The 27,813-nt window shown below is 37.8% G+C and overlaps 1 protein-coding gene across 1 annotated transcript in view; it reads right to left on the bottom strand.

Moving 5' to 3' along the window:
* LOC102489404 (collagen alpha-1(XIV) chain) overlaps positions 1-27,813 on the bottom strand; it is a gene marked incomplete at its 5' end in the record, with an annotated part of 69,328 nt that overhangs the window by 40,134 nt on the left and 1,381 nt on the right. Inside the window, 7 exons of the mRNA XM_006157518.3 lie at positions 2,979-3,050; positions 3,479-3,532; positions 17,548-17,601; positions 17,947-18,000; positions 19,658-19,753; positions 23,068-23,121; positions 25,706-25,792. Of these exons, the coding sequence (XP_006157580.1) occupies positions 2,979-3,050; positions 3,479-3,532; positions 17,548-17,601; positions 17,947-18,000; positions 19,658-19,753; positions 23,068-23,121; positions 25,706-25,792 (471 nt within the window). The remainder of the gene's footprint in view (positions 1-2,978; positions 3,051-3,478; positions 3,533-17,547; positions 17,602-17,946; positions 18,001-19,657; positions 19,754-23,067; positions 23,122-25,705; positions 25,793-27,813) is intronic.

Genomic DNA, 27,813 nt, shown 5'->3' with positions numbered 1-27,813 from the left:
TCCTAGACAGACATCCATGGGAAATCAATCAAGACCTTAACACCATGACACTGAGCTGGCTTTACTAATCACGGCAGTCTGGCAGTCAGACGGTATCTGGGAACTTGCGACCCAAAACAGGAAACAGGCTGGACAGTACAGAGAACAATTTGTGTTTGAGAGGAAATACCCAGGAAATACCCTGTGTTTTCACCCAGGGCCTGCAGACCAAATGGTCATGCCACCGTCAGGGGTCTGTCTCAGCTGATTTATAACAGTCAAAAATAATATTATTAGGCCAGCCAGGTAGCATGGTGATTGAGGCAGCTAGATCTCACATAGCTAATTGTGGTGTTCGAGTCCTGGACCCAGTGGCTTGGAAAACATGCCAGGCACACGTGTGTATGTGCCCTAAATCCTGAGAGGAAAATAGAGAAGGGATTGAGCCACGGCCATCCCCCCAGGGGGTTATTTTCGCCTTTTCTCTTTCTCTTTTTCTCTTTCTGGAGAGTACACACACCCTATAGCAAAAATTTGAAAATAAATGAATAAAAATAAATAATATTATTAACAAATGTTTTATTTGTGGGAAAATTTATAGATATTTCTCCTTTTTTAACTTCGTTTTTTTATTTTTTTTTTTTAACTTTCCAGGTTAGAATTTGAACCGCGCAGTTGGCCGTGCGGAACACCCTGACTACCACAGCACCAGCTGGCCCCATAGATATTTCAAATATTTAGAATCTAATTCAGTTTCAAAAGCCCAGGTGGGTTAAGCAGGGTGGGGTCATATTTCCTTGATGTGTTCCTCATCTCACTACTCCTCTGTCCCTCATGTCAACTTTCCCAGAGCCTATTCTTCCTTCCTTAGTCCTTTACCATCCCATCCCTCTTGGATTAGGATTAACCCATGGCTTAGTCTTTCCTAGTCTGGGTTAAGGAAACTACTAGAAGACGCCAGTAAGATTGCAAAAATATCAACTCACACACGGATGTTTATTTATTACCTAACCAAATTAAACTAATTCTTTTTTTATTTATCTATTTATTTTTGCTTTCTTTTGGAATGCCTTAAAGCTTTCGATGTCCTAAAACCTTCCACGACATTCTCAGAATAGATTTATTGTGCACTGCCCTGACCCCTTGCTCTCTAAGTCCTGACCCCTTGCTCTCTAAGTCCTTTCAACATATTCTGGAACCCTAGTTACCAAGAGCACACTTTGGAAAGCAGACTGAAGCCTAATCACAGAGGCTATGTTTCTAAGCCTCACTTCTGGTGTGGAATAGCCTAGAATTAAATAAGTAGATAAGCATGTGTAAGTATGGTGGAGACAGGAAACTGTGAGGGAGCACATGTGTGTGTGTGCGTGTGTATGTTTGCAAGTGGTCACACACACAGATGCCAGTGTTTGTTTCTATTAGAGGATAATACAAGTATTAGATGACATCTTTTTGGATTAAAAAAGATATATTAAGATAAAACAATCAAGTTTTCTTTTATGACTCAGTACTTATATTTGAAAATAAGATCTAAAAGCAGTGTAGTCAGAATAAGTCAGTATAGTTGGCATACAGGTTTGTAAAGTGACTCCTAAGGATACTATTTATTTGGATTTGCAAATCAGTGTGTGTTTGCTAAAATCGAGATGCATTTTTATTTGCATACCTTGTGTATGTTTGTGCATGTGCTATTTGTCATGCAAATCATAGCCTAAAAAAGAATCTTGAGGATGAAATAATTTTTATTGAAATGAGTTTCAAGAATATGGGACCAGAAGATGGCTTAGAGGTTACATCACTGGACTCCTGCATGGGCAACTGCAGTTCAAGGCCCCAACCTGGTACCTTGAAACTCACACCAGGTGTGTGTGTGTGTGTGTGTGTGTGTGTGTCTTCAAGGTTCTGAGGGGAGAATGGAAAAGGGGTTATGGCATGGCCATACCGTCTAGGGGGAAGTGATAACTCACTTTCCCTCTCACTGTCTCTGTCTCTCTCTCTTTCTGGAGAGCACACATACCAGGAGACAAATATCTCTCCCCAAAAAAAAAAAAAAAAGAAGAAAAGAGTAACGAGACTATCTGAGTAGGTAGAGGAAAAAGGTATCTTTCTGATCAAGAACGAATGTTTCTGCTTACTCTAGTCAGCAGAAAAATGTTCTCCAAAATGTCCAAGTCCTAATCTCTAGAGTATGTGAATATGTAACCTTGTGGGGCAAAAGAGATTTTGTAAATATGAGTTAGTGTAATCACATATGTCTTTGCAACCAGAGAGCTCTTCCTGGCTGTAACCTGAGGAAGATGAGCCTGTAGAAGAATAGTCAGAGAGATGTGACAGTGTTGGCTTTGGAGATGGAAAAGTGCCATGTGCCAAGGAAGCTGGGTGGCCCTTAGAAGCTAGAAAAGGCAAAGGAAAAGATTCTCCCCTGTATCAAACTTCTGATCAACCAAACTTCAAGATAATAAAATTTTGCTTTTAAGCCAATGAGATTGTGGTCATTTGTTAAGCAGTAATAGAAATATAATTCATTAGCATCTCCTGCCCTCATCCACCATATTTCACTGCTCTACAAAGTCTTTGCATGTTTGCCATAGTACATATCTTTACCTGGTTCAGTTGCCTTAGTTTATGACTGCAGACTTAGTACATCACAGATAATAGAAGAAGACTGACTAATACCTACATGTAGAGGGAATAACTTGTGAGATGCCAGAAGATGCCAAGTGTGGCTTCAGAGGCCATGTGATGCAACTACCTCATTTTACAGATGAGGCTCAGATATATTTGTTTCCCCTATCCTACCTCTACCCCTGTCCAGTGAGCACATTTACACACCAGCCTAAGAAGCTAGCAGTACAGAAATGGGAGGTAATGAATCCCACTCATTGTGCTTTCATTTACTCCACTGTTCACTTACATGTGAGGAGGTGTTTTAATGAGAAATTATGTCTTTCTTGTAGAATTTAGAAAAAAGTCTTGACCAGCGACTACTACATACTCACAGGTGGTCCTAGGGCACCTTGCGGTCCAACACTGCCTGTGATCCCTGGGATTCCAGGAGCTCCTGGAATGCCCTAAAAGAGAGGCAAAAAAATGTAACAAAGGAGAAGATTTCCATCAATGGCAGCCAAAGTAAGTACCAAATACAACCCAATGGCATCCTCCCTGCTTATCACTAAGACTTCAAGATTTATTGCTCATTCCGTTCCAACTACCAAAATGTAGGGAAGACTTATTTATTTATTTAGTCTCCATACTAGCAGTCAGGTATGGGTTTTTCCAAATTTAAGCCTTACCTGGATCTAATAAAAATGAAATCAATGCAGGTGATATGACAAGGTGGTTCAGAGACAGAATAACCAAGCCATAAGGATACATTTTAAAAAGATGTTCTAGGGAAAGTTCTAAGTGGTAAATAGTTACATCTGAGTAAAAGGTCAGGCAAAAGAGTCTCTGAAAACAAAACAACCCAAATTGCTCTAAGAATTCTGGAAATACTTACAATTGGCCCTGGTGGTCCTGGAGGGCCAGAAGAACCATCTTTTCCAGGAAATCCCTGAGGAAAAGGAAAATTGTATGTCAGTTAAGCAGTTGCTTTATATGGCTCTCAGAATAGGCTCACCTAATTTTTCTTAGTATCTGGGGGGGCATGTCCTGTGCCTTGCCCTGGACATCAAGACATCACTGCTTTAAACTCTTCTTGAGAATTATTCTTGGCAAGCCTAGTGTGTCCATTGGCTCCACTAAATTGTCCAGTGCAAGAGTTTCAGGTGTAAGAAATGTCACTTACAAATTGTACAGGAACTCATTGCAGAAAGTGCTTTCATTAAACGAAACATAACAAATGAGAAGGAGGGATCAATTCTTAGAAATGAATGGCCAGACAAAAAGATGAATTAGTGCCTTTCATGACTTCAGAGAGTCATGGTCAGAGAATCCCTACCATCAGGACCTATATTACCTTGAAAATGCACAATATCGGAAACTCTACAACTCTTCAGGAGCAGGCTAGAGGAGAATACGGGGGATTTTCTGCTGCAGCAGTGCATTTATGATTGCGAGGCATGACTGCTAAATGAATGCCATGGACCTACAAATGAGTACACGTTTGCTTTCAATTCTATATTGGAAGAACTTAAGGTGGAAAATAGATGATGCTCTTTATAAAAATTATCTTCCTAAATTACTGAACATGTGTCTGTGTATTTTTGTGTGTTAATATAACCGCTGACATGGCTTACTCTCACATGGTTGTAGTTTTTAACTGTGGATGTTGGTCTTTAATTAACAATCATAGTTCTTAATTATAGATGCAATTAACATGAGAGAGCATCTCCAATCTAAATTTTATAAGTTCATAAACTTTATTCAGAGCATCAACTTCTATGACAGGAAGACAGAATTTTTACCAGGGGATTTATCTCCTATTGTAATAATAACTACCCATCTCAAACCAATTCAAAATTTTCCCAGCTTCCTTGCAGCCTCTTCCAACACCCTCTCTGATAAGCCCCGATACAGGTTAAGTTACACGCACAAACAACACACACACACAGACACCTTTCCCTGTATTTGTTAAGAAACAAAATTAATATAGATGTAGTTTGAAAAAAAAAATCATTTAAATAGAGAGTATAAATAATCATGGCCAGAAGTAAGGGGGCATACAACCATCAGAATAGGTAAAAGTGGAACAAAGAATTCATCCATTAAAGTTGCTCATAATACATATGAGAAAACTTGGGGCCACGAGAGGTTAAGAAGTCTAATTATTTTAATAAAAAAAGAATTTTTAATAATATAGTATGAATTCCTAGATGAAGTTCTCATAAGAAAAAAATGGACTCTGGGCACATATTCAATGACTTAAAAGACATTTTAGAATGGACATCTTTTGGCTTCCTGCCTTAAAGCTCTTCCAGCACTGGATAGGATGTGAACTTGCACCTATGCGTAAGCCCACAAATGACTGATGGCCAACAAACATGGCTGCCGAGTCAAACTGTGACATTGCTGCAGGCGTCTTCCCTAACTTTCCCAGATTGTTCCCAGAGAGGAAACATTCCGAAAACAAGTAAGGGCAAGCTTATTCATAGGGAAGCAAGCTACGAAATATTTTCTTAAAAGAAAACTGCAGAAAGTTGCATTGCTCCAAGGTAATTGGCAGGAAATAACACATTTACCCTCTCTTAATCATGTGGGAAGAAGTTTTAAAAAGCAATGATCTGTCAGTATTGTCACCTATGATGGTTCTATAAGGATACTCTTGTGAACAGGTTTGAGTTCACTTGATTTATAGACACCATGTGTCCATCATCCGGAAGGGAAGACAATGAAATATTCTTAATATGAGCTTAATTTGGTGGAGGGGCTATTGTTTTAGTGTGGTCAGCTCAAAAGAGAAGACTTATTTGCTCTATGTTCCGCCATGTAAAGATCATCATCAAGAGCTAGTCCATGGGAGTCAGCAGGCGTTGTGGTAGTTAAGGCACTGGGCTCCCATATGGCTATGGTTTGAGTCCTAGACCTGGCAGCTTGATTTCTCACTTTCCCTCTCTCTTGTTGTCTCTCTATGATGAGCAAATTAAAAAGAGAGGGAGAGAGATAATTATAAATTAAATTAAATAAATAAATTTTTTAAGAGCTCATCCATGGCCACGTGGTTAAGGTAGCTGGATCCCACATGGCCTATCTCAAGGTTTGAATCCTGGACCTGAGGGTTAAAAAACATGCTGGGATCAGCAGGTGGTATAGTGGTTATGGTGCTAGACTCCCACATGCCCAATTGCAGTTCAAGTTCTAGACCAGCAGCTTGAAACACACAAGGCACTTGTGTGTGTGTACCCAAAACCCCAAGAGGAGAATAGAGGAGAAGGGATTGTGGCATGGTCATCTCCCTGGAGGGTGATTTCTCACTTCCTCTCTCTCTGTCTCTCTATGTCTCCAGTGAGCGCATGTGCCTATAGCAAAAATCTCTCTAAAACCAAAACAAAACATGCCAGGCTCGTGTTGTGTGTGCCCAATATCTCAAAAAGTAGGGAGAAATGGAAGAGAAGGAACTAGAGTGTGACCACTCCTAATGGGTAGTACTTTTTTTACTCTTTCTTTCTCTGCCTCTCTCTGATAAATGCACATACCTTCTGGCAATTTTTTGTTTGTTTGTTTTTAAGAGAGTTTTGCTGTAGGGCACATGCACTTGCCAGAGAGACAGAGAGAGAGAGAGAGAGACAGAGAAAGCAAGAAATCACCACCCAAGGGGAATTGCCATTCCCCAATCCCTTTTCCTCCACTCTCCTTTCAGGATTTTGGGCATACATGCAAATGCACCTGGCATGAGTTTCAAGCCACTGGGTCCATGAATTGAACCACGGTCAATTATGTGGGAGTCCAGTGTCTTAACCACTATGCTACCTGCCGATCACCCCTTCTGGCAAATTTTTTAAAAATAAGAGAAGCATCATCAGAGGCTGAAGTTTCTCCTTTCTTTTGAGAGCTGAAATTGTGTTTTATTCATTGTTATATTCCTAACACCTTCCTAGTATATTGTTGGCTCAAAAGAGGCATTAAATATGTATAATTTGAATAAAGTTCAGATTCCTTAAAAAGTGCTGATATATATACACACACACACACACACACACATTTTTAGGATTTTGCCACAGGGTGTATATGCTTGCTGGGGAGAGACAGAGAGAGATAGAAAGGGAAAGTGAGATGCCACCCCTCAGAGGAAATAGCCATGCCACAATCTCTTCTCTTTTATTCTCTTCTTGGGATGTTGAGCACACAAACATGTGCCTGGTGTGATTTTCAAGCCACTGGGTCTGAGGCTCAAACTATGGTTGGCCATATGGGAGCCCAGAACTTTAACCACCTTACTCTCCCCACCTAAAAATGTTAATTACAGGAAAAATGAGCTTGGAAATGTGTAGGGCAGGGGACATGCTGGTGTCATTCCTCCTTGTTCTTGAACCCACAACAAGCATGAAGGGTAGGTACTGGGAGTCATCTACCCTCAGAAGCTGAAATCTCATTTCACTTAAATCTAAGGGATAGTTTCCTAGAAGCAGACCTGGATTCTCATGTTGTTGATTTTTTGCAAGAATGCTCTTAGGAGATACCTATAAGGCAGTGAAGCAGGAGGATAGGGTAGGGGAGGAGGCTAGGTGAAGTGGGTTGTCTAAGTATGGCCTCAGTCTTACTCCATGGGGAGCTATGAAGTGTGAATTTCACATCAGAGTCAGCCCATGGTAAGATAAGATACAACCATTGCAGTCAGTCATTGACCAGGTGTCAAGATAGCATTTCCAAGGGTGATGATCTGAACATGGGACAGTCATGAGTTAGCAGTCAACACCCAAAGCACCTGGGGAATGCCTTCCAGGTAAAGGGGATGGATCAGGGCACCAACTGAGTTCACTGCCATGCATTTTCATTCTGGTACTTTCTTTCAGGCAACTGCCATTAATAATTCAAATATTTTTATAGATAGTAGTACAAGAATAAAAATGTTCTGTAACCTGTTTCAATCATTCCAAATTAAAATTTAATTGTTATAACTAGTGGAATTTTAGCCTTAATACCATTTTAGAAGCAAAGTCCTTTCTGCCCCAAAGTTTCTTCTTAAATTTAGAAAAGATGTTCACATTTTTCATCTAGTAAAGTAGTCTTATTTTTGTAAACTTTTGACTCACACCAGTACATTTACCTTTGAAATATTTTTGTTTGTAAGCTTGATATTTGTCATGCTATTTAGAAATATTTGCAGAGCTACTACCTGGTGTGCATCTTGCTAGGTTTTAGGTAGATGATGGTGAACAAAGCTGTCACTTTACAAGGAGTTCACAGTTTTATGGAGAAGAGATACGACAGGCTATGATAACAGACTAGACAACTCCATGGGAGCATGGTTAGGAAGAGCACCTAACCCAGACGTGGGGATATAGAGAAGTTTCCCAGAAAAGGTGACAGTTATGTCAAGTGACTTGGGGTGATAGGGCCCACTGCATTAGTCTTCCTAGCCATGTGCCACTGCGGTCCCCACAGGACAGTCCACGCCAGACAAGTACAAACTCTTCCAACTGCAGCCTTCAGGTGCCATTTCTCACCTTTTCATCTCAGGGTGAACAGCAACAACAGAAACATTTTTGCTACTGCATGCATGTGTTTGCCAGAGAAACAGAGAGAGACAAGGAGACGGAAAATGAGAAATCACCCCCGAGAGGGGATGGCCACAACACCATCCCTTTTCCTCCATTCTCCTCTCGGGATCTTGGGCGCACACACACATGTGCCTGGCATGAGTTTTAAGCCACCAGGTCGGAGAATCAGACCATACTTGACTACATGGGAGTCCAGTGATGTAACCATTATGCTATCTGCTGGTCCCCTGAAACTTTTTTAAAGCAATAACCTTGATGAAAATAAAAATTTCTTAAAATATCTGTATAAAGAAAAATATTTGGTAAATTCTAACATTGTTTAACTGTAATCAAAACTCACTGAATAGTCATCACTCATTAACAACCCCAAAATATGTGAGTCTTTCTCCAAACATTTCTGGATCTATACATTCTTCATTTCCTCTCTGAGATCTAGTCTAAGAGAATGTGTGTTTATGGGCTTAGAAACCTCATTAAAAACAGAAACCTTAAATAAGTAACACAGAATGAATATTAGGAAATAGAAAGTTAAACAATAAGGATAATAGAGGGATTCATTTTAGTTGACAAATATATTTTTTAATGTGTATAAAATCAGCCACCCACGAACAGTGGTATTTTATAACATGAATCACTCTAGGCATTTTCCCTTTTTGATATTTCTACCTCAAAATGTTAATATGTACTCATGGCCCACATTAAAAATATTTTTTGCTATATAAACTTGAAAGGATTTTTATAATTTGCTTTTGAAAACATTTGGCTATGAGTAACTTGTTAAGTTATGGTTGGCTGTGATTTATCAGCAAAAGGAAATCTAGCCTACAATTTAGTTTCAAAATCTCTAATATTTGAATGAACACTAAATCTAACTATGGCTTACATCAACAAAGCATTTAGTTTTTTAGATATTCAATTAAGCATTTTATTAAATTTTCATATTTTAGTTTTCTTTTCTATTCTCTAGGGCAGATACTTTTTTCAGGTCTCAAACATTTTTTTGTAGGTCCTTGAAAATGTATAGTTTAGAGGTTGCATCTAAAAGGTGAAAGTGACCTGCCCACAAATATGGTTGCAACTGGAATTAAGATCAGAGGCTAGCATACTTGTGTTGTTGTAGCTATCAGAAGTAGCATAAAGAACTAGCAATTCAATTTTGATGCTCATCATGTTTTGGTCAGTCTTGGGTATTAACCTTAAGATTTTGTAACATCCCACTTGTTAGGGTCCTTTAACTGACTCTACTTTCAGATTTAGTAAGATCTGTAAGTGGCTGGCATCTGAGGAGTTTGTTGAAAGGGATCAGACTCAAGCAACAAGGGCTAGACAAATGCCTGAAGAAACCCTTGGTACACAATTTCAAGCTTGTGGCAGGGCTCTGGACTGCTAGGAGCAGACTGGGATGGCAGTCAGCCATAAGAAATAAGACTACTACCTGCAGCAAAGGATTAAGACCAACCACCAGGTTAAGAAGCCAAACAACAAGAAGCCACAGACTGCAAACACTGGCTTTGCCTGGAGACCCAATTCTTATGTGTGATACCATGTTGGATTGCTCTTCGAAATTTTCAATGACATATATACTCTTTAAAAATGTACAAGTATATATATATATGTGTGTGTGTGTGTGTGTGTGTGTGTGTGTGTACATGCACACACACATAAACATATTGAATATACGCACACTTTTTTATCCAAGAGGGAATGTGTGTATGTGTGTGTGGGGGGGTGAGAGAGAATGTAACCCTTAATGTGGCCTAGTAATGCCACTATCCTTTCCTCCAATTCTTCGTCTCATCAGGATCCTGAGCATGTACATGTGTGCCTGGCACATAAGTTACCAGAGCCAGGACTCTAACCCCAGTTGGTCATGTGAGATCTGACTATTGATACATAGTAGCGAAACACTGCATTACAAGACTGGCCCCCATAAATATACTTTTAAACATATATATATTTATATACAATATAAATATGTGTGTTTATATATGTGTGTGTGCATGTGTGAGTACGTGTGTATAAACATTTTAGTAACCTGTAGTAACTTCAGTGAATTATAACAAGACACCATAGTCTACCATACAACAGACCTTTGACCTACAATAGGCCTCACACAACAAGAGAGGACTTCAAGATGCTTGCAGAAAAAAATGAAATTCAAATACAGATCTGCACTATACAAAAAAAATCTGAAATCCACTCATACTTTTTTCATAATATATATTTTCCATGAGCTTTTGAAGACCTCTCATACATACTATAAAGTGATTCCAAAATCTAGCTGGTTTTCAGAAGCATTATTGAGCATTAATGAGATTGCTCATTACTAAGTCACGTCTAAGACCTTTTGTCTTAGGAGAACATTGGAATCTCTGAGGTTGAAATCCAGAAATCTGATATTTTTTTTAAAAAAATAGAACAACTTTATGACTTAAGTTGTGGAACTGCTGGTTTACAAATATAAAACTATCTGGCCTGACCCCGAAAGATGGCACTAGAACCAGAGTGCAAAGTGGATGTTCCTGTTTGCAGGGTGCCCGTGCCCCAATATGAATACCATTAGGTTTAGTAATAAGATAAAACTCAATGGTTTAGTAGCTGTCCTCTTCTCAGATGTGCCAAATATTCAACACTCTACAGATCAAAGCATAAAGTGATCAAATAATCACATAAGGGGGCTTCAAAAAGTTTGTAGAAAATGGGATTAAAGTACAAATCTATTTGGGCACAAAATATTTTGAAATCCAACCATGTTTTTATTAAATACATATTTATTTTCCATGCACTTTCTGAAGGTCTCTTGTGTTTTATGAAGGAAACAATAGTATCTACTTCACCAAGAAAGCAACCTAAACTGAGTTCCTACTGCCCCAAAATGCTGGGCAAGAGATCTTCCTTGTTGGCGTCCTGCTTATTAAATATCTCTTTTTGGAAGATTTTCTTACAATAACAAAATCCATGAGTATCTTTATTAAGATAATCTTGCAGAAAGAAAGAGGGAGACAGACAGATGAATTAAAATGCTAGTTCTGAACTGCCATCTTAGCACAGCCAGTAACATCTTAGAACAGCCAGTAATCTCATTAAATCCTGATTCTAACACTTAGCTGTGTGGCATGATGTACATGCTTTCAAATTTCTGAGCTTCAGATTTTTTGTCTATAATACGGGGATAAAAGTGGCTAGCATTCATGGTTATTCCAAAGATCAGAGACTATAACATTTGTAGAGCACCTGCACAGAGACCATCATTAATAGCAGTGGTTCCTGCTCTTTTTAATCAAATCATTTGTCAACGGCTGATGGCATATGCTATCATTTCTATGGTTGATTGTATGAATGCTTTCCTGGGGTTTTATAGACTCCTTTACACCTACAAAGAAGACAATCCAGTCATTTTCCCCACTGGCTTTGCAATGGTATTTTACATTTCCTCTTTTGAGGAGGAAGATGCTCAAGGGTACCATTATCATGAATTTTATTGCTTTACAAAATATTCTTTAAGTGAATCTCTCATCGGTGCTTACATTTATGATAAGAATTAAATCCAGAGAGTTGACTCAAGTTCAGTCTCTCAAGTAGATTTTAAGTTCAACGCACTTTTGATGAAATGGGACATTAGTTGTAAATATGGCCTTTGTATAGATCAAACCTACGTAATAAAGAAGCATGTGTGAAATGTCCTAAGGCAGAATTCAAGAAAATGCTTTGAAAACAACTTGCTTTTCGTAGTTTTTAAAAATCTAAGGCATCTCAATATGTCAAATATAGACATGATAAAATATTATAAAATGTCCTGACTCATTAAATATACTTTGAAAATAGAAAGTACTAATAAAACTAGTTAAAATTGAATTTTTATATACAAATGTTTTTATATGAATTAATCTCTAAGGCAGTTATAAGGAGTCAAAAATTATTTTTTCCATTTTACAGCTGAGAAAAGTACGGCTTGGAAACATTAAATAATTGGCCCAATGTCATTCAACCAGGGTTCAAAATCAGGTCTGGCTAACAGAGAAGCCCACACCATTCACCACAGGCCATCCTGCCGCTCAGTAACTTCACATGCTTAGCAGAACTCAGGTGCAGAAAACTTTTTGCAGTATTTCATTGTTTATAGATGAGAAAGGAAGGCTGTGGTAATGGCATAGGGAAAAAGAAGCAAATTAAAGTTTATTTGGAACATAAAGACCAAGACCTTCTGCACAATGGAGTGATTTCTATTTTCCAGGTATCATAAATATGTACCTTTTTGTCATTTTGACTTTTGTCTCTCTGGTTTTACAAACTTATGTTAAGAACAGGAGAAGAAGATAATTTTAAATTTTCATTTAGAGTGCTGAACAGAAAGCTGACACTTTGGGACATAAGTGGCCTTCTGCAATAAAGAAGAGGTTGTTTTTCTCTCTCACTATATATTGGGTCGTCAGAAAAGTCATGATGTGTGTCTGCATAGAAACAGAAAAATAGGTCATGACCTATTTTTCCAATGACCCAATATATTCTTTCTTGCCTATCATTACTAGTTTCTCTGTTTGTCTAGGGTAGGGGCTAGAAATCCACTGACCATCAGAGGAGCTCAAAGATCACAGGATAAGCTCTGAGGCCATTGACACCAAGAAGAGGAAGGAGACGAGAGAGAGGTGACAAGATTTATCCTGGAAGCAAGCATGAGACCAGAATGGTTTTAGTTGGAATGGCTCACAATAAAAACTGGATGCTGAAGTGCATTTAGGTGTTAATTCTGAACTTGCACTGCTGCTTGTTAAGTGTGGTTCTGCACTGTGCTCGCTTGGCTTTCCAGTCAGAGGCTGAAGCCTGTTCAAGGGAAGAAGTCCAGCTTTTGTTGGACTTGCTCATGGCCTCCCACCCAGAGTTGAATAAGAGTTGCCTCTAAAAGATTCACCTCAGGAAAAGCCAGAATAAGCTAGAAACCTTAGAAGAGATGTTTCATCGTCTCCTTTTTATGATTTGTTAAGCTCTTCCTTTCTTCCAGACTAAATTCATAGGTAATGTTGGCACCAGGTTTAAGAAAGAAGTGCTAACCTTGCCCTACACAAACAGTCAGGGTGATAATTCTAGGTTTGGGCGGTGGGTTCTTAGCTATCAATAATACCAGAGTAAGGGGCCAGCTGATGGCTTTGCAGTTATGTCACTGGGCTCTCGAATAGCTGACTGCAATTCACATCCAAGACCTGTTATCTTGAAAATCACCCAGGGCATGTATGCTTGTGTGCCCAAAATCCTGGCAGGAGAGTGGAGGAGAAGGGACAGCAGCATAGCCATCCTCCCTGGGGAGTGATTTCTCCACACTTTCCCTCTCACTGTCTCTGTCTCTCTCTCTCTGGCCAGAGCACATGCCCTAATCCAAAAATCTTTGAAAAATAAATAAAAATAATAAAAGAGTAAAAAGAAAGAAGAATGAACAGTAACTAAGAGCCTACCACTCTGACAACATACCTCATTCATCTGCTCTCAAGACTCTCCAAAAAATGGGAAGCAATGATTGGACATTGTCACAAGTATTCATGGCGATTTCCTCCTGTTTTACCTAGAGTGGACTTTACTCCATCCAAATGAAAAGGAAGGCACACTAACATTAAGTGACTTAAGTACTCAGTGAAGGGGGAAAATTACTTTTGCCTTCTTCATTTCCTGGACAGTCAAGCCTGAGCAGGAAGAATCTTCAAAGGGGTTTCTTGGTCATTTCAACAGCAAGTTGGTCACTCTGTATTTGCTGTTAGTTTTTTTCTATGGCATGGGTGTCATTGCTGTTGATATTTATTTCTTCTATACGCAATTTTGCCTTTTTTGGATGACCCAAGGAAGAGCAGAAATATTGGTGCAGTTTTTGTCTTTAGCGCTTTTTAAGCAGCCCCTCCTCTCTCAAAGCTGAACCAGAGAGATCTGGCCTCTGGTAGGGCTTATCTTCTAGGGTACTCATCCTAGATCTGTCTACCATCATTAAAGTTAGATCTGGACCTATCTTACAATGCTACTAAGTAACTATGTAATTGATTCTTTAACTAAACAGATTGGAGCAACCTAAATAAATAACTCAATTTTCACCTTCCTTCCTTCCTTCCTTCCTTCCTTCCTTCCTTCCTTCCTTCCTTCCTTCCTTCCTCCCTTCTCTACAGTCTCTGGGTATGTAATTGATTCTTTAACTAAACAGATTGGAGCAACCTAAATAAATAACTCAATTTTCACCTTCCTTCCTTCCTTCCTTCCTTCCTTCCTTCCTTCCTTCCTTCCTTCCTCCCTTCTCTACAGTCTCTGGGAAAACCCATTTGTTTTTCTGGGGAGAGGAACAGTCATGTCCTTCACAACCCTCTTCCCCCCGCCCCTGTATTTCTTTCAGGTAGAAAGTCTACAAATTGCCTCCTTTGGCTATGGAAATTCTCTCCTTTCTGGACTTTTTTCTGCAGGCAATAAATAACACCTCTTTCAAAGCTTAGTATAGTACATGGCACACTGTATGGGTTCAATTTAGATATGACTTGTTCAAGGAGAGAAGTCATGATATACAGTGCCAGGGCCACCATTATGTTTTATCCTATGTGAATGGTATCCCCTTGAATTGCACACTGAAATGTATTGTCCCCAAATATCATTTCTAAAACCACCCTAATAGGGGAGACCCTCCGTGGGTTTCCTTGTAGGTTTAAAGGGTCTCAGTAATCAAAATCATCACAGGAATCATGCACTGTTTTCTTTTGTCTTTCAATTTTCCAGAAAGTGTGGAGAGAAGGAAAGCTATAAGGCACCCCATGGGACATAGTCATACTACAATCCATTATCTTCCATTTCTCCATCCCAGTGGGATTTTGAGCACACACACACATGTGCCTGGCATGTTTATCAAGGCCCCAGGTCTAGGACACGAATTGCATGGTGGGTCATGTGGAATCCAACTACCTTAACTGCCAGGTCATGGGTTGGCCAGTTTCCTTCCTTCCTTCCTTCCTTCCTTCCTTCCTTCCTTCCTTCCTTCCTTCCTTCCTTCCTTTTCTTTCTTCTTCTTTCTTTCTTCTCTTTTTCTTTCTTTTTAAAATATGACTTATAAAGAATGAGCATCCTCTGAAAACCAGTTTATAAAATGAGTCTATTTCCATCCAAGAATTTTTCAAAGAAGGAATCAGACACACCTTGAAAGTTCATTTGCACATTGGAAAAAAAAGAAAAAAACTAGGACAATTAAATCTAAGCACAGATACCTTATCACTTTATTGCAGTGCTGAGATTTTAATCCTATAGAGGAATACATGTTTGGAGCAATAGTAAAATATTTATAAAAAGTCTGTGTGGGTATATTGGTTTTAAAAGAAATAATTCTAAAACCAAATAATCCAAACACTAATCCAACATGTTTGATTTGGGAGTTCTTTGCCAAGACTGGGCTCCATGCATAGATAAATCAAATAAACTCACTAAACTAAATCTTTAGAATTGCCATTTTTAGGACTTCAGAAATCACGAAGGAATCTAGGTGTGTAACCACACAGGATCCTAGCCTAATCCCTTTGCCAAAACATATAAATACTTCTAGACTCTCCTTCCACATGTACAAGAACCCTATGTAAATCTAGCTTTTACAGAATGCCTTCTTTAGATACATTTACCAAAATACATTTTACAAACTGAGTAATTGCATTTGGTGAACAGAGACTGTACTGAGATTTTAAGAAAATGGAAGTTTGGTGCTTTCTTTTTCTTTCTCTTTTTCTTTTTTTTTTAATACATAGAAGGGATTTAAGGTCCAACATTTAAACTTCTACAGAAAGAAGAATTTTCTTATTCTTGCGTGGTATAGTTACTCTGAACTAAAGGCAGGTCTTGCTTGAGTAGAGAAATTTTCTAGGTAATTGTTTGTTAAGCTAATGGGTAAGTTGTATTAAAAGTACTAGTCAATGCCAAATACATCACCCTTTGCTGGACTGGATGTAAGTGGTTGCTTAACTCTTCAGAAAAACTGAAGACTAATCTATATTTCCCTACCTAAAATTTTATTGAATTTCTATTTTCCTTCATATTAAAGTTCGAAATCCTTAGCCTAAAAAATAAATGATTTAAGTGAACTTGTGTTTACCTGTTCAGCTTCATTTCTTAAAAATTTCCCCACACTCAAGTGTGTATGTATCTGCACACACTTGCAAATACACGTACACACTGTACTCTAATCGCTCACCATACTGAACTATGTACAATATTGGAAATGCTCTACCTTCTCTTCACCTCCAGTCCTTCATACATGCAGTTCTTTCTGCTTACAATAGCTATCCTTTCCTCATTCATCTGGTGAACTAACATCCATCTTTCAATCAAGACTCAGCCCAGCTAGTGATAATCTACTCTGGGAAGAACTTCCCCGACTCTCCAAGTCAGATTTGGTGATGCAGTCTTTGTGTTCTCACAAGGCTTTGCCCCATTGAAGTATGTCATATAGTTTCTTACTTAGTTATAATTTGTCCTAATAAACTATATAAACTCTTGAAGAACAAGAATTTTGAACATGGCTCTATAAAAACTCATTGCCTTAAACAAACAGCAAATGTTAACTTACGCTGCTCCTGATCATCTTTCAACTTTGTTTTATTGCTGTCCACTTGGACAAATTAGGATAGATAATTGGGCTCAGCTGTGGTAGCACAGTCACTATAGGGGTGCTGCTGTGCAATGCTGGAGCCCTATCGGAAGGCTTGACACCTGGATCAGCCTGAATGTGATCTTGGCCAGTTGCAGGTCTGGGGGAGGATTGTAGCATGAAGACGGTACCAAGGGTGACACTTTCTTTCCCTTCTCCCCTCTTATGAAATAAACAAACTTAAAAAAAAAACACAACTTGGTATTTCAAATGTACTAAATAAATGAAGATTTCTATGTAAGTCATACTATAGATAGCCATTCTATTAAAATTCTAATTCATGTGATTCTTAATTTCCCTTAGGTTTATGTCTTAAGAAATAGGGAGGAAAATATATATATAAGAAACAAGAAATGAAAAATTATTTGTTGATGATAACATGTATGATTAAGCCACTGTACAGTGTATTTTGTATGGGAAATCGCATTTTGTATGTTGTGATGGTGTTCAGTAAATAAATGTAAAATAACTTAATTTTTAAAAAAGATTTGAAAGATCTGAAATATCTACTAAATCAATGCATATAACCAGTGCAAACTATATTCAGGTTATGAGAGCATTCAGAAAAGTATGCTGTTAATTGGGAAAGGTTTGACAGTTCCAAGATTTCGGTAAAAATAATGAACGTCGAAGACATTAATCAAGGGAAATTGATGCAGCATAGATTGATATGAGAAACCCCAAACCCAAAACTGCCGGCAACAAAGAGTGACTTGGTAGGAAGTCTATTTTGCTAAGAACCAACTTTAGCTAAGTCCTTACCCTCTGGCCTGGTGCTCCATCACGACCAGGTGAACCAATTCCTCCTGGGACACCCTAGATAGAACAAGAATAAAAAAGAGTCAGTGTCACAGCCATAAGTCATCTTTCCTGAAATAGATCAAGGTCTCCAAACCTAGCAGCATAATGGAGAACACTTTGTGACTTAGAATTCAGACCCGTAAGTTATTCATGAGAAAAGACTGTTGTTCCCCGCCCAAGCTTGCCCTGGAGAATCACTGTGGCTCTCAGAAATGGCTTAAGGTAAATAGATAAATACACACAAACAATCTTTAATATGGAAACCACTTAGTGCCAAAATTAAAGATAACTTCAGAAACTACAATACTTTTTTTCTTTACAGAACCCTAGAACTGAAAGCAATAAAAATAGATATAATACCTGTGGACCAGGAAGGCCGGTATCTCCTTTCTCTCCTTTTTCACCTGGCATTCCCTGAATATCCAAAAGTACACAGAGTCAAGTTTATGTGAGTAAATCCATAGTCTATTCTTTCCCCCTCTGACAGCCAACTCGTTCACATTAAATTGCTTTCATCTAACATCTAAACAGATGCCAGAAATATGCTAACAGCATATTTCCTCCTCACATATGCTATCCCATTTATCTAAACAGTCCTATGGAGCTAAATGGTTATATACAAAATTGTTTAAAATGGAATATACAGTGCAAAATGGCTAAGCTGGTGCTGTAAACACATGGCAAGAGAGAGTTAAACATTAAAGTATCATTTGTGGTTTAGGTTTTCAAATCTCATACCTATATTTTTGTTTTGCTTTGGGTAGAAAAATATAAGACTGAAATATAAGAAAGGAAAGGCAGCACAGAATCTGACATATAGTGAGACCCCAGTGAATGTTTACTTTTAGCAGTAGCAATTAGATAAGTTGATATATTAATGCCTCCTAAAACATAAAAATAGCACTGTAAGGCAAAACTCAGAAAGATAATCATACAGGTAAAAGGATTGCTAACAAGCTTAAAAGATTCTAGTTGCCTCAAATATTAGATCACTTTATTTTATAGGCTTTTGCTTTAGGGCATGTGCACTTGCCAGAGACAAAGAGATACAGTGAGAGGAAAATTACAATTCACCCCCTAGGGGGATGGCCATGTCACAAGTCCTTCTCTTTCATTCTCCTCCTGGGATTGTGGGCATGCATGGCATGATTTTGAAGCTTGTGGGTCCGGGACTCAAACCATGGTGGGTCATGTGGGAGTCTGGCAGTGTAACCACTATGCAGTCTGCTAGTTCCGTTAATTTATTTTTTAAGAGAATTTTTGCTATACTTTTTGCGTGCACTCGTTGGAGAAACAAAGAGAGACAGAAAGCGAGAAATCACTCCCCAGGGGGATGACCATGCTGCAATCCCTTCTCCTCTATTCTCCTCTTGGGATTTTGGGCACACATGCACACATGCCCAGGGTGAATTTTAAGTTGCCAGGTCTGAGACTTGAACCATGGTACACTACATTAAAGTCCAGCAATGTAGCCATTATGCCATCTGTTTGTCCCACGATTTAATTTTTTTAATTCTAAATCCCTATGGTAAGATTAATGAAGATCAGTGAATAAAATTAATTTTTTCAATGATGTAAAGTAGCTTTTCATTAATATGAAGCTGTACAAAGTATACCATCTAAAATCTAACACTGTCACTCAATGCTTTGATACCAGTTTACATAAGGATCATGAACAAGGGACTTTCATCATCTACATCCTCAATTACTACATAAAATAAATAATGAGTAACTTAAATTTATATAGCATTTGTTACTTTCTAGATGTTATCACATCCATTAAAGAGTTAGACAAAAAAAAAGAAAGGCCTTACATGTTAAGCTCTGTTTTTCTTCTATAGACACAATACTTACAATATACATACTTCCTGAATATGTACTTATTTGTTCAAAGAGCCACATAATTGAACAAAACATTAGCTAAGCTTATGGCTAATAAAGGCCTCTCAATCATTACTTTCAAAGGAACTGCGGCTCATTATTAAGGCACAGAAAACAAAAGTTCATTCTTTGTCACCTCATAGAAACGTGGTAACAATAAAACCCATCTGAATGGTTGCACAGAACTCACAGGCATTCCTTGAATGGACAGACCACTTGGTCCTTGAGGCCCAGGGGGACCTTGAGGTCCTGGAGGGCCTGTTTCACCCCGAGGGCCATCTGGTCCCTGGAAAGCAAGAGAGAAAAGTCATCCTAGAAGTTACACCCTCTGATACCGAGAAGATATTTCTGCATAGAGCACTCTTGCTTTATTTCTTTATAAAATGTTTCCCAAGACATGAAATACTCGTAGGATTACAGGACAGAAAGCCTCTAATGACTCACCTTTCAGGCAAAACATCATTAGTAAACCCTAAGAGTAAACACACAGGGATTGCTTCAACTTCATTTTTTTCTTTTGCTTCCATAAGTAAGAGTGCTGTGCCAATTATGTGAGTAACTAGACCTCCTACACTCCATAATACATTCAAAGATTCAGAAGGTATAAGTGCCTCAAGACCACCCTCCTGGTCTGTAAAGGTTCACACTATTCAGATGAACTGCATATGCTCCATCTTCACAACCGCCAGTTACCTACCTCAGAAGCCTCCTTTGCATTTATTGAAGACTTTGCACCCACCCTGTTTTCTTTCTCACTTTGATCCTGTGTCATATGACATTTCCTCAATGTCTACTACACTGGAGGCTCCACATCATGTGATTTACTTTCTTTTCAGGATCAGGTGTTCCTTTTACTTTAGCAACATTTACTTGTATTGTTGAGACCTTGCTATGGTTTAGTTAAAGTTACACCACCTTCTAAATCGTACATCCAGAGAATCTTATCCTTAACCTGTTCCCCATCTCATTCTACAACTCCAATTAAAGTTGTTCTTTTATTGAATTAAGACCTCCACTACTTGGGTATCGTCTTAATTGTGAGACTGGTGAATCCGTTACTTGGGACCAAGAATACAGCAGAAAAAACATAGTGGGGTGATATGGGGGTAAATAAGTGCAAACTGAGACCTGTAAGATTTAAGTGAATGGAGGTAACCAAATCAAGATTTTCAGCTGTCTAGGGTCAGGTGAGTCTGAAGTAGAATAACTTTAGAGTAGTCAAAGACATGTTTATGAATGATATAATTAAGGAGAATGTGTTGATATGTGAAACAAAAAAATGATAAAAATTACATGGAAATCAGGTAGGAGAGAGAGGAAGAGAATATATGAAAGAATCTGAAATAAAAAAGCCAAAGAATTAGGAGAATGAAGATAGAGTGATGTCATGATATAGAAAAGACCAAAGAAGAAAATTTCAAATAGAGAGGTGTCCAATTGTGTCAAAAGTAGAGAGAGCTCAAGAAAGATAAGAATTAAATCATAACATAAGGAACTAGTAGCAAACAATTGGTATAATGAAAGTAATTTCATGGGATTCCCAGGGAAAAATAAATCATACATGGGTTGAGAATTATGAGGATATAGAAGTACTGAATGATACTTACTCTTTTCTTCTTGTCAACTCAAATCTTTTTTTTAATTTTAAAAATAAATTCATTTATTTTTTTACATTTAATCACTATGTATCATTACAGCATACCAAATGAATTTTCCCATCATGAATACACTGCATATCAGTCTAGTCAAGAACATTACCATATACATCATAATCAGCAGATAAGTACTCTTACAAAAAGTATGGTATAAAAGAAACGGAGGACGAAGGAGCCAGATTTAGTTTCTAATGGATAATATAAGAAGGTCATTACAAATATTACTTAATATTTAAAATAGTTTAATAATGTATCCCTTATGTATTATTGAGGAATTGAGAACTTAGTAAAAGGACAGAAAGTAGGTGATACCATTTTATTCTGTGAAAGAGAGACAAAAATGATTAGGGAAACCAGTAAAGGGGTTGGGTTACGCTTCCAAATTCTTATCTATTTGCTACAACAAAATTACAAATAATATATATTAAGGCTTTCTATACCAAACGTATAGTTTATCTGTCCCTACAGTGTCTAAATTGATGGGCATGTGGGTATTCTTTGTCCAATAAGACTATTGTCCAAAAACACTACATACTGGTATCTATGATTCATCAATGTCATCAAACAGAAATAACCATATAAGTAACATCACTGTGGGTATGGATACTTAGAAGAAGTAGGTGATACTTTGGGGGAATACCAAATATCTATTACTTAATTTGTCTTTGTGATTAGAACCATCATCCAGTGACAATGTTAGGAAAACAGTGCAACCATACTGATAAAGGTGTTGAAAGGAGGGAGGCAGAACCTACATGAGTTTAGAGGCACTGCCCTTAGGTAAAACCAAGGAAGAGTCAGTGCATTCCTGTGTAAGAAGAGACCTTCAACCACTGGCCTTTCTTACAGCACCATAAAAGATGGCATCAAGTCTGTCTCATATAATCAAAAAACAGACATCTCATGGTCTGACTTTTGAATTGGCCAGTACCTGATTAGATAACTTCAGGCTTTTTTCATTTACTTCTTTTCTAAGCCCACATTTTCCCTTACCTTATTTCATCTGTTTCCAATTTTATAGTAAAAGGTCTTATGGTAGTCTCTCTTCCATGAATAAATTTTATGCAAATTTAATAAGTAACCATATAAAAGCAGTAAATCAAGAAAGATGCATAAAGAGGAGATTACGTGGAGCAACATGGTGCAAAGGAAACTAAGAATCAAATTATGAAGGACCTTGATACCATGCCAAAGAGGGTAAATTGTATTCTCAAGTCAATAGCCTATAGCTGCAGGGTTTTGAAGAGTATGAGACAATCCACCATAGACTTTAAGGGAATTATTCTGGGGGGCAGATGTGAAGAATCAATTAGAAAGTCAAGTCAATGGAGACAGTAGACGTTAGATTTGCCAAAAGCCAGATAGAATAGGGTGAGGTCTGAACTCAATTAGTGCCTGGGCTTCTGCCAGTCCTTAGGATGCTTTTGTGCAAAGTAGAAAAATGCAGGCCTTCACATGACTTGGCTTGACTTGGTCTGCTTGGCTGGTACCTTTGTACAGTATACAACCTGAACCACCACACTTGGTGTCCTTAGGCAATGTGAATGGAAAATAGAGCCGTGTGTTTGATCATACCTAATGGACAGAGGAAGGGAGAAATCCAAAACCTAAGACATTGCCTTGGTTTCTTAGTTGTGATCCTGCATAGTTCCTCTAAAGATAGGTGGTAGATAGAGGGAAAGTCCTAAGAACTACTTTCAAGACTAAATTACTCAGAATATTGACAGTCTTATTTCTAACCCAGAAGCCTTGATTTTCACACAGTGATTAAGTATTTTCTTGATTAAAAAGCATAAGTCTTTAGAAATAAGAAAGAAAGCCTAGACAATTTTCATAAAAACATAAAAAGCTTTAGATTGTAAGGACAAATTCAATCATATTTAACTGCAAAATGATGACTAGTTATGAAAGAAAGAAAGAGAGAGCAAGTGAATGAGCACATTACCTTTGGACCTGGTTCACCCTGTTGGCCCTTTGGTCCTCGGATTCCTGGACCACCCTGGAAAACAGATGTTAAGTATTAGCTCAAAGACGAATCACCAGAACAGTATATTTAATCCATTGTTCTTAATAATGTAGATTATGTCATTATTATTTCATATAAAGGCCAAACATCGTGTAATGATATATGTTCATCATGATCCTTAACTGGAAATTGCCACTCAGTCTCAGCCCCCACCCGCAGCTGATGATTCCATAGACTGAGAACACTTTCAATGCCAAATTCTTTTAAATAAATAAATAAATGGAGAAAAGAAAAATAGGGCTTATTTACTCAGTCATTATCTAAGACAGGTATAACAAATGCAAGCAAAGAAATAAAACACACCATTAACTTAAAATTACGTATTTTATACCATAACTGTGGAATTAATTTATTCAATTAAAAAGTAAAGAGTATATGAAAGTAGCAACAATTTAATTTTCTTTTATTCTTTTTTTTTTTTTTTTTGTAGAGATTTTTGCCTTAGGGCATGTGCACTCACTGGAGGGAGAGATGGCGAGAGAGAAAGTGAGAAATCACTCCCCTGGAGGGGTGACCATTCTCCCCCTGGGATCCCTGGCACACATGCACACATGCACACACGCCTGGTGTGATTTCAAACCACTGGGTCCAGACTTGAACCACAGTCAGCCATGGAGGAGTCCAGCGATGTAGCCATTACGCTGCCTCTTAATTTTCTTTATTAACACAGAAAAAAGGCAAAGAGATAGTGTTTCTGAAACCTCAGTCATTTGCATTCCCAAGGTTTCTGCCAAAGTAATACATCATCTACATTATTATTCAATAGTAGTTTTTTTACTTAGAAGATACTATGTATATATATATAGTCTTTGTATATATGTGTGTACATGTTTAAACCATATGTATGTTTATGTACTATTTGAATATTTTAATTGGCTCACCATATTCACTATTTTTAACAAATACCACATTAATTTTTGCTCTACTAGTTTTTTCCTCTTTTTCTTTCTTCTTTCTTTTGAGATACACACACACACACACACACACACACATATATGGCAATGTCTTTTTTCTGACACTCTTGCTTTATTTAATTTTCTTAGTAGAATATTTTTATTTATGTATTTATTTTATTTTTAAATTTTTATTTCAGTTTCTTTTATACATTCAATCACGTTATTTAGCTTACAAAGTGAATATTTTAACATGTGAACATTTCTCCCTAGTCCAGTTGATAAAACTATACAATTTTCTTCAACAGATAATACCACATTTCTTTGTCCCATTAATACTTTACCTCTCTATTTTTCTTTTAAATCTCTTTTCTCAGACTCTACTCTTTCACATATACTATATTTGGTATTCACATCCATTTACTGTGTTTCTATATCCTTTAGTCAATCAGTTTCAGTCACAGAGTGCAGACACTCAGTATATATTGAGTGGGGACATACAATGTCTCTCCTTCATACCCTGGCTTGCTTCACCCAGCAGTAAATCTTCCATATTCATCCACTTTCTGTCAAAAGACAGGGGCTTTTTTCTTTTTTCTTTCTTTTTTTTTTTAATGGCTGAATAGTATTCCATAAAATATGTGTGCCACAGTTTTTCTATCCATTCATCTGTTCATGGGCATTTGGATTGGTTCCATGTCTTAGCAATTGTGAATAGTGCCACAATAAACAGTGATGTGGAAGCACTTTTCCAATTAAGAATTCTTCTGTCCTTTAGGTAGATACCAAGGAGTGGGATTACTGGATCATATGGTAGTTCTATTTGTAGATTTTTGAGGAATCTCCAAATTGTTCTCCACAGTGACTGGACCAATTTACATTCCCACCAGCAGTGTAAGAGAGTTCCCCTTTCACCACATCCCTGCCATCACTTATCATTTTTTATTTTTTTAATCTTAGACATTCTGACTGGGGATGGGTAATATCTCATTGTTGTTTTGATCTGCATTTCCCTTACAATGAGGGATGTTGAGTATTTTTTCATATGCCTTTTGGCTATTCAAATGTCATCCTTAGAGAGTGGTTTTTTTCAATTCATTCTCCCATCTTTTAATAGAGTTGATCATCTTTTTTCAGAACAACTGCTTGAGTTCCTTGCGTATTCTGGTTATCAGCCCGTTATATGTAGTTTACAAAAATATTTTCCTATTCTGAGGGTTGTCGATGCACACTAATTACTGTGTCTTTTGCCATGCAAAAACAGTTTGTGATACACTACTTCACAACCCATTTGCCCCATTTACCTGCATTCCTGTGACAATTTTATGACTGTCTCCTGGTAAATAGCTACAGAAATGAACTCCCTTCTCTAGCCTCTGACTCTTGTTCCTCTGACCATGAGAAGCAGCCAGACTTAGTTAGCCTGTAATGCTACAACAGCAGTGAAGAGCACCATCTCTAGGAGTCACAGGGCCCTGGATTTGAAAGCCAGCTTTCCAAAACTCTTTATTAGTCAAGTTCCTTAACACCCTCTCTGCTTCAGTTTATCCTAAGATTCAGTGAGTTACAGCCATTTAGTACAGTAAAGAGCACATATCAGGCATACAAGTGATAACTAATTATATTATTCAAGAACATTTAAGGCCAAGCTAGTTAGGTCTTACTGGTGGGCCTGCTGGTCCCAGAGCTATTTCATTGGTTTCAGAACAGGAACAGGAAAGTGGAAGGTCTGGGCAAGTCTCTTCATTCCTCTAAAAGGAAAAAGAAAAAGAAAAAACACAACTGTTAATAAGCTAGCCTATACAAATGGCTTTATTAACTCAAAGAAAACACCTTAAGATGTTTAAAATTTTTAAGGTGTGCATTAGCCTAAAAAGACAGTATTTCTGATTACAAATTATTTTTTGGAAAGGAAAATGAATGAGTGCCTAGTGAATCATTAATAATCACAATTATCTAAGGGTGTTGCTAAAACCAGTCAGGAAAAAAAAAAAGTTGTTCTTACATACATGAGAGAAAAGAAAGTCTAAAGTAGATGCAAAAATATCCAGGTTGCTATTTAACCCAGTGGAAGCAATACTATTCCACGAACTAAAGATCCTGAAAACTTCATGATATAGTATTTTGTCATTGTTTCAAGGGATTCAAAAATGTTGGAATTCCCAATCAAAACAACTGCATCTATAGTTAAACAAAGACACAAAACACACAAGCAGTGCTTGAATGCATCATAAATTCCCTGTGACAGTTTCAACAACTGCTCTCATTCTGTGGTTAAAAAAAAGAAGAACATCATGGCATGGATAGCAGGCTTGAGGAAAGGAGTACATGTGTCTTCTCTCTTGGAGAATGTTACTGCTGTGTGACATTACGAGACAGATCATCCATGTATGCATGTATCTGAATGAGTTACTGAAATGTAGAGAAGATAAGGCACCTGCTAACACTTAGGGAACAATTTGTTAATATCTCATTTAGAGCAGCAGCCAGAATAAACTCATCACTGGGAATAAAAAAAAAATAAATTAAAAACAAAAAACTATAGAATGTCTCCCTTTAGACAGGGAAAAAAAATAGCTCTATTATTAAGACTTTGGAAGAAGTGAGGTTAGAGCCAAATAGAGCACAGATGATAGTGAAATTACCAAATGGAAAATAATCTGAGTCTGAAATATTTACAACAGAAACACAGAAAGGGTGTTGCACAAGGACTATATAGAATGTGTATACTTTTTTTCTAAATGTTGGACAATAGTCAAATATATCGGTTCAAACCTCCAGCTAACACATCTGGCCTGGTATCTGGCCAACCAGAGTGAAATACAAACTTATATGTTCTGAAAGATCCCTGAATAAGGGCTGACAGCAGACTATCTATGACCAGAGACTCAGTAATGGTTTTGTCACTCCTCTTGTCTGTGTCTCCACCAATATCACCCTACTACAGAATTTAAACATCTTTGGTGACAGAGTTAAAAGCAAAGTAACAGGAAGGACTCAGGTCCTTCTTTGGAGAAGTGGTGATCACATATTTTTTGCTTGATATAACATATGATTCTGAGTGCTTTCCCTTCCAATTTCCTATCTACTTGCACCAAAGCATACTATCAAGGTGTCTGTGATTTAACCTCTCACTGGAGTTTACTGGCAAGTTACTCTGATGAAGAAAAAATAAGTTACTTCCTTCTCAAAGACAAACTGTCATGAATTCCTGCCTGCAATAGATGTTGTGATTTGGCATAAAGTTCTATAAAGACATATCTCTGAGATTTCATGAAGACTTCTCCATGCTCATTCTCGGTTAATAAGGTATAACCGCTGTTCTTCACCAGCAGTTGGCATAATGGCTATGTCACAGGACTCCCATGTTGTCTACCGCGGTTCAAGTCCTGGACCCAGTGGCTTAAACTCATGCCAGGCACGTGAGCGTGCATGCCCAAGATCCCTAGAAGACAATGGAGGAGAAGTGATTGCAGTGTGGCAATCCCCCTGGGGGGTGATTTCTTGCTTTCTGTCTCTCTGTCTCTCTCTGTCTTTCTGGCAAGTGCTCACGCCCTATAGCAAAAACCTCTCCAAAAATAAATAAATAAATAAATAACCACTGTTGAACCGGGACAAGGTCTCCAAGGCAGCTCACTTTCACTGAAGATCCTAAGATATGAATCTGTTTTTCTGTTTTTATATATACAGATAGGCCCCCATAAATCACTCTTTTTTTTTTTTTTTTGGAGGGGTTTTTGCTTTAGGGCACGTGGGCACGCCAGACAGACCG

This window comes from Tupaia chinensis, unplaced genomic scaffold (genome assembly GCF_000334495.1).
Source record: "Tupaia chinensis unplaced genomic scaffold, TupChi_1.0 Scaffold000545_1, whole genome shotgun sequence".
Taxonomy (NCBI): Eukaryota; Metazoa; Chordata; class Mammalia; order Scandentia; family Tupaiidae; genus Tupaia; species Tupaia belangeri.
Note: the sequence above shows the minus strand (reverse complement) of the source record. Positions and strands in the feature narration are given on the sequence as shown.